This window comes from Camellia sinensis, chromosome 5, assembly GCF_055761805.1.
Source record: "Camellia sinensis isolate YWXY chromosome 5, ASM5576180v1, whole genome shotgun sequence".
NCBI lineage: Eukaryota > Viridiplantae > Streptophyta > Magnoliopsida > Ericales > Theaceae > Camellia > Camellia sinensis.
In genome coordinates this window covers 194,804,280-194,820,080 of record NC_138965.1, presented here as the reverse complement: position 1 = coordinate 194,820,080, position 15,801 = coordinate 194,804,280, and the positions used below count along the sequence as shown (strand labels likewise).

Below are 15,801 nucleotides of genomic sequence, written 5' to 3'. Positions count from 1 at the left end.
TCACTTATCCGTTGCTCGAGAAATGAAGCGGTTGAGGACGGCCACTCAGCCAGTAAGCCTCTGAACCTTCTTGACCGTCCTGGGTGACTGCATTTTGATTAAGGTCTTGAACTTTTCGGGGTTAGCCTCGATGCCCCGCTGATTGACCATGAATCCCAAAAACTTCCCAGATCCTACGCCGAAGGCACATTTTTTCGGATTGAGCTTCATCTAGTACTTTCGAAGGGTGGCGAAGGTTTCTCACAGGTTGGCCAGATGATCGGTGGAGAGCTTGCTTTTAACCAGCATGTCATCAACATATACTTCCATGTTCCGGCCTATCTGATGATGAAAGACAGCATTGACCAGCCATTGGTAAGTAGCCCCGGCATTCTTCAACCCAAATGGCATCACACGGTAATGGTAGGTGCCTCGGTCGGTGATGAAGGAGGTGTGTTCTTGGTCAGATGGGTGCATCAAGATTTGGTTGTATCTAGACAAGGCATCCATGAAACTGAGCATTTGATGACCGGCCGTGGTGTCGACCAGCAGATCTATGCGAGGGAGAGGGTAGCTGTCCTTGGGGCAAGCTCGGTTGAGGTCGGAGTAGTCGACACAGAGTCACTATTTACCATTGTTTTTACGAACCAGAACCACATTCTACAGCTATCAGAGGTAGTCCACATTAGTGATAAACTGTGCCTCAAGGAGTTTGTCTATTTCAGAAGCAATAAGGTGATTGCGTTTCGAGTGAAAAATGCGTTGCTTCTGGCAGATAGGTCGGAAATGGGGCTCAACACTGAGACGGTGGCTGATGACGGAGGGATCAATACCTGGCATATCGGAGTGAGTCCAGGCAAACATGTCGTTGTGTTCAACTAGGAGGGCGGTGAGGTCAGCCTTGGCTTGGGGGGACAATTGGCTGCCGATCTTGGCAGTTTTAGTCAGGTTGGTGGGGTCAACGAGGACCTCGACAAGTTCTTCCCCTGGTTCCCCCCTAACCAGCTCGTCCTCATCTCTGACGTCAAGTCCCTCGATGATCATGGCTTCCTTCAGCTTGACTTCTTTGAGTGAGGCGACATAGCATTCTCTGGCCACGGTCTGCTCTCCCCTCACTATTCCGACCCCAAGATCGGTGGGGAACTTGATGGCAAGGTGGTAAGTGGATGTGGTAGCTTGGAAAGCATTTAGGGCTGTGCGGCCAAGGATGATGTTGTAGGCAGAGGGGTAGTCAACAACAAGGAAGGTGAGCAACTTTGTGGTCTGTTGCGGGTACTCACCAATTGTGATAGGAAGATCGATGGAGCCGATGGAGGTCACCCGGTCGCTAGTGAAACCGACCAAAGGGGTTTGGAGGGGAGACAGACTTTCTTTCCCAATCTTGAGCTGGCGGAAGCAATTGAGGAAGATGATGTCTAAAGAACTGCCGTTGTCGACGATAACCCGTCTGACCTTGTAATTGGAGAGGAGGGCGGAAATGACGAGAGGGTCGTCATGAGGATAACGGATGCCTGTGCAATCGGCGTCCGTAAAGGTGATAGGCTCGGTCCACTGCTTGGGGTGTTTGGAGGGTCGGTCCAACGTGACAACTTCTTTGTCTGAGCCCTGCCTTATTTTTCTGAGTTCTGCCCGCTGAGCCAACCGGGATGACCCTCCACAGGCGAACCCGCCGGAGATAACTCTGATTTCTCCAACAGGTGGGGCGGGGTTACCTTGTGTCCGAGGTTACTGTGGAGGGTGATCATGACCTTGGTTAGGCTGTGCTGGCTATCGAGGAGGGGTGTGCCGGCGATTGTTTCAGATGGGTTCAGTCCGCTGCCTCTGCTGAGGGCGAGTATCCGTGAATCGGCTGAGGCGTCCTTGACGAATCAGGCCCTCGACCTGATCTTTGAGGTTAACACACTCCTCGGTATTATGGCCGTGGTCCTGGTGAAAACGACAATATTTGGACTGGTCTTTTCGATTAGAAGGAGTCCGTGATGGTTGGGGCCATTTTAGGGGGTAGTCCCGCTGGATCTGATGGAGAACTTGTTCCATGGGGGAGTTTAGGGGGGGTGTACCGCTCGAACCGGCCGGGCGGTCGGGCTGAGGCCCACCGGCCGGTTCTAGAGGGTCGGTCAATGTACTGAAATGTGTGGTTATTGTACTGGGTATTTCTGGTTTCTGGATCTTTTCTCTGAGGGTCGGGTTTTTGGTTATAGGATCCTGCCGGGCGACTAGGAAATCTTCAACATTCATGTATTTTTGGGCTTTGGAGAGTAGGGCGGCCATGAAGGTCGGGGGGTTTTTGGAAAGGGAGAAAAGAAAGTCAGACAACCGCAGACCGGCCATGAAAGCCGTAAGGATGACCTTGTCATCGTTTTCCGCTACTTGCAGGGCTTCGGTGTTGAAGCGGGTAACGAAATTGCGTAGCAACTCCCCCTCGGTCTGACGGATGTTGAGGAGTTAGGTTGCCGGACACCGCTGGCGCTGGGCTCCAATGAAATGGCTGAGGAAAGAGTCACTGAGGTGCTGAAAAGTGGAGACAGAGTCTGCTGGCAGTTGACTAAACCAAAGTCGAGCTGACCCCTTGAGCGTCACGGGGAAAGCCCGGCACATGATTTCGTCAGGGAAAGCATGGAGGATCATGAGGGTCCGGTGGGTCTCCAAGTGGTCGACTGAGTCCATCGTACTGTCAAAAGAGTTGATGGTGGGCATTTTGAACTTAGGGGGTAGAGGTTTATCCCGGATGGAGGCAACGAATGGCGAGTTGGCCGTGGTAGAGGGTTTATGCTGGATGTTCTGCATGACCCCTTGGAGTTGGAGCTTCGTGGCTCGGAGTTCTACGTCTCAGAGTGGAATATTGTCTCCACCGGAGGGCAGCGGGGGCTGGACGCTACTGGCCTCTTCTTCAGGGGTTGGTGCCAGGACCAATGGATGTGGGGGTCGGGGTGGTGGATTTATATTCGGGGGAGGAGGTTACAAACCTTCCAAGTTGGGTGGATTAGGTTGCAGGATAGTATGGCTCGGGGCTCGTTCTTGGTTGGTGGGAATATCTGAAGGTGGTGGAGGAGGCATATGAAGGTTTCTTTGGAGTAGAGCATTTATCAGGGCTTGGTTTTGCTCAGTCATGCTATTAATGCTGTTGGTAAGCTCGATGAAATATTGTGGTGGGTTGTTTGGGTTGGGAGGGTTCGGTTTGGTGGTCGGCAGGGTTATGGTGAGAAGCCATGGATCTAGTCGTGACCATACACTTTGATGGGTAGCAAGAAAGGGTTGTTGGGACAGGGTTTCCGATGACAATGAGAACAACTGGTGCACGGAGCAAAGCGATTCCCACAGACGACGCCAACTGATGATACAGTTCGTGATGATAGGACAGGTCGGACTGATCCACGCTCCTCAAGCCTACGTCCGAATGACCAAGCCTACGGAGGAACCTGCACAAAAGTCCAATGGGGAACGGGGAGTCCCCCAGCGAACTCTCCGACGAACAAGTTAGGAAGAAAAGTGGATTGCAGAGATAGACTAGAGATAGAAAAGCTTAACCTTCTTCTTGTTTTCAACGTCTGCTTATATCCTCTGGTAATCATTTCGTTGTCCCTTCCGACCTGTCACCTTGGCCGAAAGTCTATGCTGTAGCTTACCTTGTTCAGGGTGTGGCCGTGCTGTCCCGACGGAGAGGGGTTATCGCAATAAATGCTGTGAGGGGCCTCATTAATGGCGATGTGCCGTGGCAATAACTTTGCAGATCTTTGTCTGTTGATGTGGCTTGCCCTTCTCTCGCTACGTGTCTTGATGTCCTTGGTTCTTATTGCTATGTGAGGCTTTAGTAGTGCTGGGCTTTAGTATTTGAGATATGTATTGAGCCCTAAACGGTGGGCTATAATCTTTATGGGCTTACCCATGTCAAAAATTATTTTTTTCAATTTCAATTTTAATTAAGAAGGTTTGATTTTCAGAGTATAAATTTTATTTTTGGTCTATTCATAAAATATTGTCTTGACAATAAGTCACTAGAAAATTAAAAAAAAAATGGAAGCAACCTTTAATTGTTCTATGAAATGAGGAAATTAATTATAAATCTATGGAATATAAGTGAGAAATGCGCTTTAATATAATTGAGGTATGTGCTCAAGGCCATGGACTATTTCGTCCACAAATTTTTTTAGAATGTGTTTAAGGCATAATTATCGCATGTAACCAAACTAAAATCAAACCAAACCAAGCCTTAAGTTCCATCAAATAGGGTCGGCTACATGAATCTTTCTTCTCCACGAGGCCCTATCAAAGGACATTTCGTTAGTCAAATTAAGTAGATCCATATCTCTATTTACAACGCTAACCAACGTTAATCTAAGCCTACCCCATCCCCTAACACTTCCATCTACCGTTACAGCATCGCATCTCTTCATTATTATCTCTGTTGAATATGACAAAACCATCTCAATCGATTCTCTCTCAACTTATCTTTTATCGGTGTTACTTCTACTCATTCCCGAATACACTTGTGTATGTCAATTTCTGACCACACTGCCAAATTGGTACTCAGCTGTAGAACACCGGCAGAATAGATTGCCCGAACGACCTATCACAGAAAATAAGAGATTCCGACGGTGGTTCGTCCACCCGGGGGCACTCCGACGATCAAGTCAGTTATCTCTCAAAGATAACAAAAGTGCTTAACTCACTATTCAGAACATAAAAAGCATACCTTAGACCCATGAAGGTGCCTCTCTTTTATAGCCAACACAAACCTAGTCCCATTAGAAGCCTAGCTTCAATGGACTTAGGATTACTGTTAATCTTGGATTCCCAGTAGGATTAGGATAAACTCTCTAAAAGTCTTATCTTTACCAAAACTGAAGTCCTCTCTCATTCTAGGACTCTTGTCCCTTATCTGATTATCCCGGATTCCGGTATCTTCGCAGATAACCTCGGCCTAGCCGAGATGATCTCGGCGTCATAACCAGGACACATGGCACCTCGGTTGGTACTTCGGTGACACCTCGGCCACGTGTTGTCATTCAAAAAATTATATCCCCACAAATACCCCCTAGGTTCTATTACCTCGCCATCCTAAGGTGATGGAATCCATATCATTCCTTCCTTTAATCATGACCCCGGTTTAAGTTCAGCTTGTAAATTTTTCTTAAAATTTCAACAAGTGTTAAACATGACCTCAGTTTAACTTCAACTTGTAAATTTTTAAAATTTCAACAAGTGTTAAACATGTCCTCGGTTTAACTTCAACTTGTAAAGTTTTCTTAAAATTTCAACAAGTGTTAAACATGACCTCGGTTTAACTTCAACTTGTAAATTTTTAAAATTTCAACAAGTGTTAAACATGACCTCGGTTTAACTTCAACTTGTAAATTTTCTTAAAATTTCAACAAGTGTTAAACCAACCTTAGCTTGTAAATTCCAACTCCCAAGCATTATTCTCCAACCCTCTACCCCGCGTGTCTTCCTCGGCCCTTGCATACTTCTCAATTCTGGTCATGAGTTCCTCCATGCTCTTTGGCAGTGTCTTTGCCAGTGATTTTCGAAACAGACAGTCATCTTTCAGGCTGTTCTTAAAGGACACGACCGCCACCTCTTGGTTGCATCCTGGTATTTGGTTGAACACCTTATAATACCTCTTGGCATAAGCCCAAAGGCTTTCATCCTCACTGATTCTCAGAGCCATCAGGGAGTTCACCATTAACGGCTGTAGTTTGTTTGTTACAAACCTGACCACGAACATCTCGGCCAGGTCCTCCCAGGTTTTCACAGTTTCTTTCTGCAAGTGAAACCAGTCCGATACGATTTACCCAAAGGACGAGGGGAACACCTTACAGAGCAACGGCTCGTTCCCGATGTATAATGCCATCGAGTTCAGGTACAAGCCGACGTGAAAGTTCGGGTCCAACTTACCGTCGAATATTTGGAATCTCGGCGTGTGGAACCTTTTCGGGGCCTCAAATTTGTCCAACTCTACCGAGAACGGATGTCCTCGGCTTGATCGGAGATGTCACCTCGGCATCTTGTCGCTTTCTCTGGAGGTAATCCCTTAGATCCTCCTTGGTTCGTCCAGGAGCTCGACTATCCCCGGATTTCAGCCTCTTTAGTGCACTACTTCTAGTGTCATTGTGAGTCCTTTTGGACCTTTCTCCATTAGTTGCGTCGAAGCACAGCTCCTGTCCTTGAACATGCCGATGTTCTTTGGGGTCAGCTTCCTTGGTGCGATGCGTCCTCCTAGATTCTTCCTTTCTTGACTCTCCTCACCCAACCTCCCTGGAAGGCCAGTGAGAGTGTTTTTCGGTCCTGGTGTACTGTGGGACTGTATTCTGCCCCCCTTTCTGGGCACTTTTCTTGGCCACTGGAATCGACGTATCTTGGAAAGGGAACGGTGACTGCATGACGTTTTTCTGCATCATGAAATTGACGACCGTTTGTAGGTTTGCCAATTTGTTCGCCATTCCCTTCATCTCGTCGTCCCCTTGCAGGCATCTATCCTTCCATACCTAGAGGTCATTCTCGTTATAATACTCGCTTCGGTCTGATTTCTTTGATACGTCGCCCTCTTGGCCGACTTTCTTTTCTGTGTGATTCTTATCTCGAGTCTCTTCGTTGCAGTTATCTTCTTCGACATCGAGGTCAATGTGTTTCTCACTCCCAGCAGGGGTGTCGTCCCCAACCTTCTCTTTCTGTCCGTCATTGGCCATCTATTCTCCTTTCTTTCCCACAGACGGCACCAAATTGTGTGTGTCAATTTCTGACCACACTACCAAACTAGTACTCAGTTGTAGAACACCGGCAGAATAGATTGCCCGAACGATCTGTCACAGAAAATAAGAGATTTCGGCGGTGGTTCGTCCACCGGGGGCACTCCGACGATCAAGTCAGTTATCTCTCAAAGATAACAAAAGTGCTTAACTCACTATTCAAAACATAAAAAACATACCTTAGACCCATGAGGGTGCCTCTCTTTTATAGTCAACACAAACCTAGTCCCATTAGAAGCCCAGCTTCAATGGACTTGGGATTACTGCTAATCTTGGACTCCCAGTAGGATTGAGATAAACTCTCTAAGAGTTTTATCTTTACCCAAACTGAAGTCCTCTCTCATTCTAGGACTCTTGTCCTTTATCCGATTATCCCGGATTCCGGTATCTTCGCAGATAACCTCAGCCTAGCTGAGATGATCTCGGCGTCATAACCAGGGCACGTGGCACCTCGGCTGGCACTTCGATGACATCTCGGCCACGTGTTGTCATTCAAAAAATTATATCTCCACAACCCTGATTCCTAATTCTGTCTTGTCTAGTCTTGATACACATCCACCTTAGCATTCTCATCTCAGCCACACTTATCTTATCTACATGTTGTTTCTTGGCTGCCCAACACTCCGTCCCATACAACATCGCTGGCCTAATAGCCATTTTATAAAACTTGCCTCTAAGTCTAATAGGTATTTGTTTATCGCACAGTACCCCAGACGCACTTTTCCACTTACACCATCCCGCCTTAATCCTATGGGCCACATCCGCATCAATCTCCCCCGCTGTTGTGATAATCGACCCTAAATAACGAAAATGTTCACTCTTAGACAGTTCTTGATTCTCAATATTCACTTCTCCTCTGCTTTCATTAACGCATATACTCCATTAAATTTAATTAATTTTTTATAGGACTATAAATTAGTCGAATTAAGATAATTAATAAATTATTTAAATTTGACTTAAAATTTAACAAATTTTTAAAGATGTTTAAGTTTGAATTAAATTTTTTAAAATTGATTTCAAATGAATTGTAATTAAATTGACAAGAAGTGAGTCAGGTAATTTAATTTTTTATAATACATATAAAATTATCGAATGGAAAGAATTTGACAAATTTCATTTTAAAATTTCATATAAAATTTGTTTAAATTTAAGTTATCCACATAGCAAATTGATTTTAAATAAAATTTTATCAAGTTAACATGAATCGATGTCAAGTTATTTATCTTTATTTTCAAAATATAATAATAATAAAATTATAAACACATTCACTGAAATTTATTTAAAATATGAATTGCTTCCTACAGTTTTGAAAATTACATCACATCTCTTCAAGTTTATAATCGTATAACAAATAATTCATTTTATTAATAAATTATCAAGTCAATTAATAGATTTAATGATGTTAGAAATATATTTTAAATAAAAATTCCTATAATTTTATTGTTGTATAAAAAAGTAGTTAGAAAATTGTTTTTTTTTTTATTAATTCTATTAAATAATTTTTTTTGAAATATTTGTAATTTTCTAAAATACTGGGCAATTTGTATTTTATCAAAACTCAAGGGTACATTTATAATTTATCCGAATAATAAAATAAAGGCTAAACCGATTTGTACTCGGAGCCAGCTCCGGTGTCAACTCAGCCACTTTGCACGTTTGTTGCACAATCGGATTCGGAACCTCTATCTTTCACTTTTGTCTCCAAAAATCTGATCTCTACAAACTCACATGAACTCCATTAAAGTTCACCAATTTGACTAACTCCCCAGAACCCAACAAGGTAAGATCTTCTCTCTCTCTATCTCTTTCTCTCTAGAGAACACAAATCAAGAAATGTACAACACTTATGTTAGTTCAACTCTATCACTTGGGTGTAATGGGTCACTTTCCTTTTCATTCAATGACTGCTCTTACTTGAATGATAGATTTGATAGAAACCCAATTCCATTATCGTCTCAATCATGCTGTTCTTGTTGTGCAAATTCTCAATATAGATGTCCCATAAGCCCTAGCTTTTCATATGGGTTGGGCCAATCTGCTCTGATTCAGTGGTCAGGTACTAGGAGGCTGATTTTGGGTGGTGGAGACCGGTATTATCACCGGTTTCCGGTTCACGAGACGGGTTGGAGTAGTTGTTGTTGTGGGTATGTAAGCCCTCTCAAGGTGAGGAGTGTTAGTGGTAGAAGAGGGAGGTGGGAAGAGGGAAGATTTAAGGGTATGGTTTCGGAGGAAAAGAGAAAGAGACATCATTTGCACTGTGTCGATGATGATGTGGAAGTAATTCTCAGCTTGTTGACTGAGGTAGTGGGTGAGGAGTGTTTTCTCTTTAGGGAGAGAAGTGGTAGTTCGTCTAGGAGGGTGGAAGTGGAGAAGGGAAGTAATGGTGGTCGTACTTCTTACAGTAGTAAAAAGAAAAATGTTGGTTCGGGTTTGTTGGAGAGTAATTCGAAGAGCGAAGTTGCATCTGTTAGGATTCAATTGAGGGAAGAGGATTGTAGACAAAAAGAAAATAAGGAAAATTGTTTGAGGGGTGAGAAACGTAGGGCGAGGAAAGAAGGATCCAGATCTAGTTGCTCATCTTATTACTCGTGTTCTTCGTTAGGAGAATTTGAGGGTGATGTTGAAGTTCAGGCTAGGCAAGAGGGATATGGAGGGGAATTGACAAGTGGGTTTAAAAGGGATTCAGTGAAAAGTGGAGAAGCGACATATGAGGGGGAAATTGAGGAAGATGTAAAGAGACAGGGGGTTGTTATGCAACAAGAAAAAATTCCCGTAGGGTTGTATGCAGCATCAAGTGGTGTTGAATGTGATTGGAGAAAAGCAACTGAGAAAAAACTTGCTGACGAGTCGATTGAACAAACGGAGTCTAGGGAAGAATCGTTACAGAAGCACACAAGATTATCAGAAGTCCACGAATCTGGTTATAGAAAGGATTTTTCTTCTCAAAGGAAATTTGATGAAAAGGAAGAAAAGTCAACTTTGCGTGTGAGTATTGATGGTGGAACAAGACAGCGATATAGTCAAAGAAGTGACCAAATTGCTGGACAGTCTGAATCAAGAGTGGAGTACAAACATTCTACTGGAATGCAAGAGATCCGTAGCAGTGATATTGAAGCAATTTCTAGCTCTGATGACAAGCATTTCAGCGGTAAGGAAGCAAACATAAGTGCAGAAGGGTTGGTTCGGGAAACAAGACATGAACATGCTAAAACAGCTGGCCCTATTAGCCGAAAAGATGACTATAGAAGAAATTCCCAGCAACTCAGTGAAGTGTCAGAAATTCAAGGAATCAATGTTAAAGGGACCTATAGCTCACAGGGACAGTCTAAATCTAGTTTGAAGAACATAGACAACAAATCAACATTGATTTTGAGTTCGGTTCAGGACATGCAAGAGCAAGCCCATTTAACAAGTCAATTGGACTCCAGACAGATGGAATATAGAAGAAAACAGTTGACTGAAGTATCAGATATGCACGAGATTGATATTGATAACACTTCAGCTTCGTTGAGGCAGTCTGATAGTTCATTTGTGGATGCCAACAGACAACAGTTCCAAACAGGTCAAAAAGCTATTAGGAGAACAGAATCAAGAAAAGGATCCCAAGATGTGAGCAGTGCAGTACTTGATCATTCGAGTGATGCTCAAGTTACTAACACTCAAAGGCAGTCTGAAAAGACAATGAGTAGTCAAGAAACATATTCGACATTGATGGTGAAATCGACCAAGGAAACCGCAGAAAGACATAATCAGACCGATGAAAGAGTCGTTCAAATTGGATCAAGAAAAGAGGCTCAAAGGCCCACTAAGGCATTGAGTTTCAGTGAGGAAACTTCAAAAGAGGCCTCTAGTTCCCGAGCATCTTTGATATTGAAAACTCAACCTACAGTGCAACAAATTGGTGTGCTCCACGTGGAGCCTTTGTACATTATTTCTCATGAAGATGCACTGGGTTCTGCTGATCGATTACAGAAATCCTCCATGCACTTTGTGGGTGAGTTTGTTGAGAAGATGACACATGAAGTCTCAAGTTCTGAAATCCAAAAGGAAAGTAGAATTTCCGAAACAGAGTTGGTGAATGAAGGCCATAAGCATCAGGAAAAAAGCTCAAGTCATTATGGTTCTGGAGACTTTAAGTCTAGGGAGTCTGACTCATGGCGCTCTTCCCGGAATTCTGGTGTAAAAGGGCCTTCAGATGAAATATGGAATGTGACGGATTCATCTGTTCAGGAACCTGTTGAGACAGAGGTACCAGAAAGAAATTCACCAGCCACCAATACCGTTGCCAAGAGAACAGGCAGGTCCATGTGGAATATCATTGTGGATATAGTTCGATTGCGATGGGCTTCCAGTTCTGAAAGCCATAATTCAACTCTAAAGTTGGGGGGAAAGAGTTCGCCAAATCAATCAGTTAGCAGTGAAGCATGGTTCTCTGGTCATGAGCAAGATGAAAACAATGATGAGAATGTAAAAAGGGAAAAGAAAAGCAAGTCACAAGATTCCAAATCTTCTGATCAACAAAACCCAGTAACAATTCCCACGCAAAGTCAAGGAGAAGGGTCCAGCTCAATAAGTTCAAAGGACGAAATAGTTCCTGTAGGAGGGAATACACAGTCCTTTTCAAGTGGCTCAGCATCCAAAGGCATTTCTTCAGTCTGTGAAGAGAATCTCGGAAGGAATGAAACTAGAAAAAACCATGTTAGTACTTCTGACGATGCAATAGTGGAACCACCAGTACTAATGCCTTCTTTACACATTAGAAGATCTCCTCGTGTAGATGAAATTCCAGAAGATGGTAAGACCGATGTATCTGGAAGTGGTTCATCGGTGCAGAAGGAGCAACTAATTGGTGCTGGTCTAACTGAAGTATCAGGGACTGAGGGAAAGGGCGGGGAATTGAAACACAGAAAGCTTCAACGTACCAATCAGGTCATGAAAGATAGATTTGATGAATGGGAAGAAGCATATAAACTTGAAAGTGAGCAGCGAAAAATTGATGAAATATTTATGAGGGAAGCGCTGTTAGAGGCCAAAAAGGCTGGTGATATATGGGAGGTTCCTGTCGGGGCTGTGCTGGTACAACATGGAAAAATAATTGCTCGTGGGTGCAACCTGTGAGTTATACTTGCTTATTCCTTGTTTAAGATATCGACTTTGCGTGGTGTAATTCATAGTTACATATTTTTTTTCAGAGTGGAAGAATTGCGAGACTCCACCGCCCATGCAGAAATGATTTGTATACGGGAGGCTTCAAATGTACTCCGTACATGGAGGCTTGCGGTAAGTTGGTGCTGTTTTGACTCATTTTTAGTTTAGCTCAATTTGATTTATTTCTTACTCATCTTCTGATCATTGTGCCGATGATGTAAATACATGCCCATAGTTTGCGTCAGTTGTGCTAATGCTTAGAGTTTGTGTTAGTTCTGCTATTACAGAAACAGTTTGGAGGTGAAATTTTAGTGGTACCATGTACAGAATCTCCAGTGTCAGTGAATGCTTTATTGCAACTCCCTGTGGAACTATGAACCAAGGCGAGGTTTTAGTGGCTAGTGTTGCCTGGAAGATTGTGTGATCTTATCTGGTTTACTTGTTCAACATATGAGATAGAGCTGATTTAGGAGTAGTATGACAGCAAGATAGTTCTTTCAAGGTTGAAGTACTGAATGCCCTGGAAATCTCATTGTGCTTGCATGCAATGTCCTTAGAATGACAAAATATTGAGCAAGGGTCATCGGTGCAGTGGAAAAGCACCAGACTCCTAGGGGTCAGCCAAGCTCAGCGTACTGGGTTTGAGATGCCGAGTAGATTTAGTTCAAGAAACAAAAGTGATTGTCTGATGAATAAAAAGACGCTAGGGTTGGCAGCTGTTTGACTCAATGATGTATTCCAATTAATTCAATTAGCTAGCTGTCAACCCCTCAATTTCCTTCTAAAACCACAATTACTTTCCTCTTCATTCCAAAGGAATTATAGGAGGACACTTTGTTAGTTCTTGTGCCCATTATTGTCGAATCAAAAATCAAATCATTGTGAATTGTATTGAATTGTGAATTGTAAGCTTCACTTTATTTAATATAATATATAACAACTGTACTTCTGCCTGAAAACAGCGACTTCTACCAAGTGCTCTTGAGTTTGTGATAACTGATGCATCAAGTTGGTATGTACACTCTAAAAGAGAGAGGGGGTATATTTAGAATGTCATGAATAACAAAGATTCAATCTTCTTTCTGGTATTTTGCTTTAGCATAGTGTCTAAATTTGTGGATCTTTAATATCAGACAAAATATATCAAGTTTGTTGTGTGTGTGTGTGTGTGGAGACCTTAATTTCTAAGGATGGATAGGATGGATAAGGCCATTCACGGTGTCAGTTCCTGATACTTGATGGTGCTGGGAGGATAAATTGGGTACAGACCTAACATTTGGCATAAGTTGTATGAAATGGCTGCTATTAGACTCTCAAACCCACTCACAGCACAAGCTTTTATTCAAATGGATGGATTGTAATTTTGAAGTGCTCTCGAGATCAAAAGTAAAATTATTTATTTTTCAAAGAGCATCCAAACCCATCATAAGATGGTGATCTTGGCCATTGTATACCTTTATAGGAATTGTGATGGCCATTGTAAAGCTGAATATTTCTAGATTTTGCAATCCTTTATATTGAAAATTCTTTTCTTTAAAATAGATCATTGTGATATGGTATGTTTTGGGTTATTTAAGCTATAAGGAGACCAACTGAAAGTAACTGCATCCTTCATAAGTTTTACATATAGACATTTTTTATGATTCTATCAAAGCTGTATGAGGGTTCCTTATTTTAACCTGTACATACAATATATATTTTTTTTTCATTTTTTTTTTTCCCTTCAGGAGACTACCTTATATGTGACACTTGAACCATGTGCGATGTGTGCCGGAGCAATTCTTCAAGCTAGAGTTGACACCGTTGTATGGGGAGCTCCCAATAAGCTCCTAGGAGCAGATGGTAGCTGGATTAGGTATGCAATAAAATTGTTGTCTCTATAATTGATATCATGGTCTTTTCACCCATTCTTATGGAAGACAAAATGTGGATTATAGCATTACTTGGAACCTATGTTACATGACTCTTCTAAATTTGTGAAGTACCCTTGTTAGACACTTGACACTTGGGTAAGGGTACAACATGTGTTTGATATGCCTAGTTGGAGATGCGCCCAAAATAATATGCATAAGATTTCTATTTTATATTTAAATGCAATTTCTTGTTTTTAAGCATCATTTTATCCTTAAAATATTTTTAAAATAATTAAAAAATATGAAATATAGCCCTATTCAGGTGTCCTTGACATGTGAATTAGATGAATTCGACACTAAGATACATATCCGCACTTGTACCTGACACTTGTACACGAGCCCATTTAAGATACCCTTTCTGCATCACTAAATTGTTGAATTTTATTATTAGTATTTGTTTAGAGGCCCACCAATGGAATTCCAAATGTTATTCTGTGGTATTATGACATGATTTTCACTATGCATATCAGCATTTTCAATTGTAAAATTCTTCCCTAACATAGTGGACTAGTGGTTTCTATTTTGGAAATATTACCCATCTTGTTTGCATGATATGCATTGACCAGCTTTGGCCGGACTGGTTTTCAATTGAAGCTGGTTGAAATGAAGCCCATCCTGTTATGGTTTATGATCGAGTCGGATGATAGCAATGAAACTGGTTATTATTTGCATGTTAGTTTTACTTAAATATAGAAGCCGAAGCATGTGGAGAAAGAGCTATAGTGAATTTTTCCACATTGAAGTGCAAAAAACTTGATAAGAGGGATTTTTTCTTCTCTTTTCCTTCTCATTTTCTTTCCCGGGGGGGGGGGGGGGGGGGGGCTCCACTCCGCCACCACCGACACCCCACCCCTGCCACCACCATCACTACCACCACCCCCTCCACCCTGCCATCACCATCACTACTGCCTCCACCACCACTCACTAGTACATTAGTTTTAAAAACTTAATTAATCTGTAGAAAATGTCTTTTGTCAAAACAAATGGAGCATAGAGTGCAAAAAAACTTGATGACATGGATCTTTTTCTTCTCTTTTCCAATTGTTTCTTCTTTCCTTGGTTGGGGACTGAGAATGAAATTCCATTATTTATTTGTTTTTCATTTTTAATTTTCTTTTTTGGAAATTCCGTTGTATTTTGATCTATAATAATCATTTTTACAGGCTTTTTCCCATTGGGAGCGAAGGCGGAAATGGGTCAGAATCAACGGATAAGCTGCCTGCACCAGTCCACCCATTCCACCCAAAGATAACGATTAGGCGAGGGGTATTGGCGGCAGAGTGTGCTGATATAATGCAGCAATTCTTCCAACTAAGGAGAAGGGAGAAGGACAAGAAACCAGACTCATCAACAGAACGTTCTCATCTTCCCATTTCACACCATCCTTCGAAGTTTTTCACCAAGATGCATGATGCCTTCCGCATCATGTTCTGTTTGTAAAGGATCAGACAAACCAGTCTTCGATTAGCAACTGTCGTTTGATCGACTCAAGTTGTTTTTGATGTATTTTACTGATCCACAAAATAAAAATGTTCAGTTTGTGTGGTTTATTCCGCATATTTTCAATGAAATTGCCATGCGTTTGTTTGAAGTAAAGTTCATTGTTTCAAGTATTTGTTGGGATTGCATCTAGATTACGTTTTTCTAAAAGTTGCAATTTGATAGTTTTTAAGCAAAATCTAAAAGCATTCTTTTCCAGGTTTCAAGTTAATTAGCTTCTACTTTATATATATATATATATATATATATATATAAAGGTTAAGTTACAATGAGCTCCTTGAAGTTTGAAAAAAATATAGTAAGTCATACGGTTTTGATATAATTATATTAATTTTCTTTTTAATAAGGTTAAATGAATTAAAATTTACACAGATAATGCAAAAATATAAAAATAAACAATGTAAAGTATACGTTTTCGTTTAAAAGATATAATAATATCATTTTTTTTAATCTATATAACTAACAAATTATTAATGAAAAGGGAGTTAAGTGATATATGAATTAAAATTTCAAAT

The 15,801-nt window shown here is 41.8% G+C and overlaps 1 protein-coding gene across 3 annotated transcripts; it reads left to right on the top strand.

Moving 5' to 3' along the window:
• Positions 1-8,343: 8,343 nt before the first annotated feature.
• On the top strand, positions 8,344-15,382 carry TADA (tRNA arginine adenosine deaminase). 3 transcript variants are annotated; one of them, XM_028201978.2, is made up of 4 exons: positions 8,344-11,839; positions 11,918-12,005; positions 13,601-13,728; positions 14,950-15,382. In XM_028201978.2, the coding sequence occupies exons 1-4, from the start codon at positions 8,559-8,561 to the stop codon at positions 15,224-15,226; spliced, it is 3,774 nt and encodes a 1,257-aa protein (XP_028057779.2). In that variant the 5' UTR covers positions 8,344-8,558; the 3' UTR covers positions 15,227-15,382. The 3 variants fall into 3 exon arrangements, with proteins under 3 accessions (XP_028057779.2, XP_028057780.2, XP_028057781.2); XM_028201979.2 differs by lacking the exons at positions 13,601-13,728; positions 14,950-15,382 and adding an exon at positions 12,161-12,832 and having other exon boundaries at positions 8,350-11,839; XM_028201980.2 differs by lacking the exons at positions 13,601-13,728; positions 14,950-15,382 and adding an exon at positions 12,147-12,832 and having other exon boundaries at positions 8,350-11,839.
• The last annotated feature ends 419 nt before the right edge of the window (positions 15,383-15,801 follow it).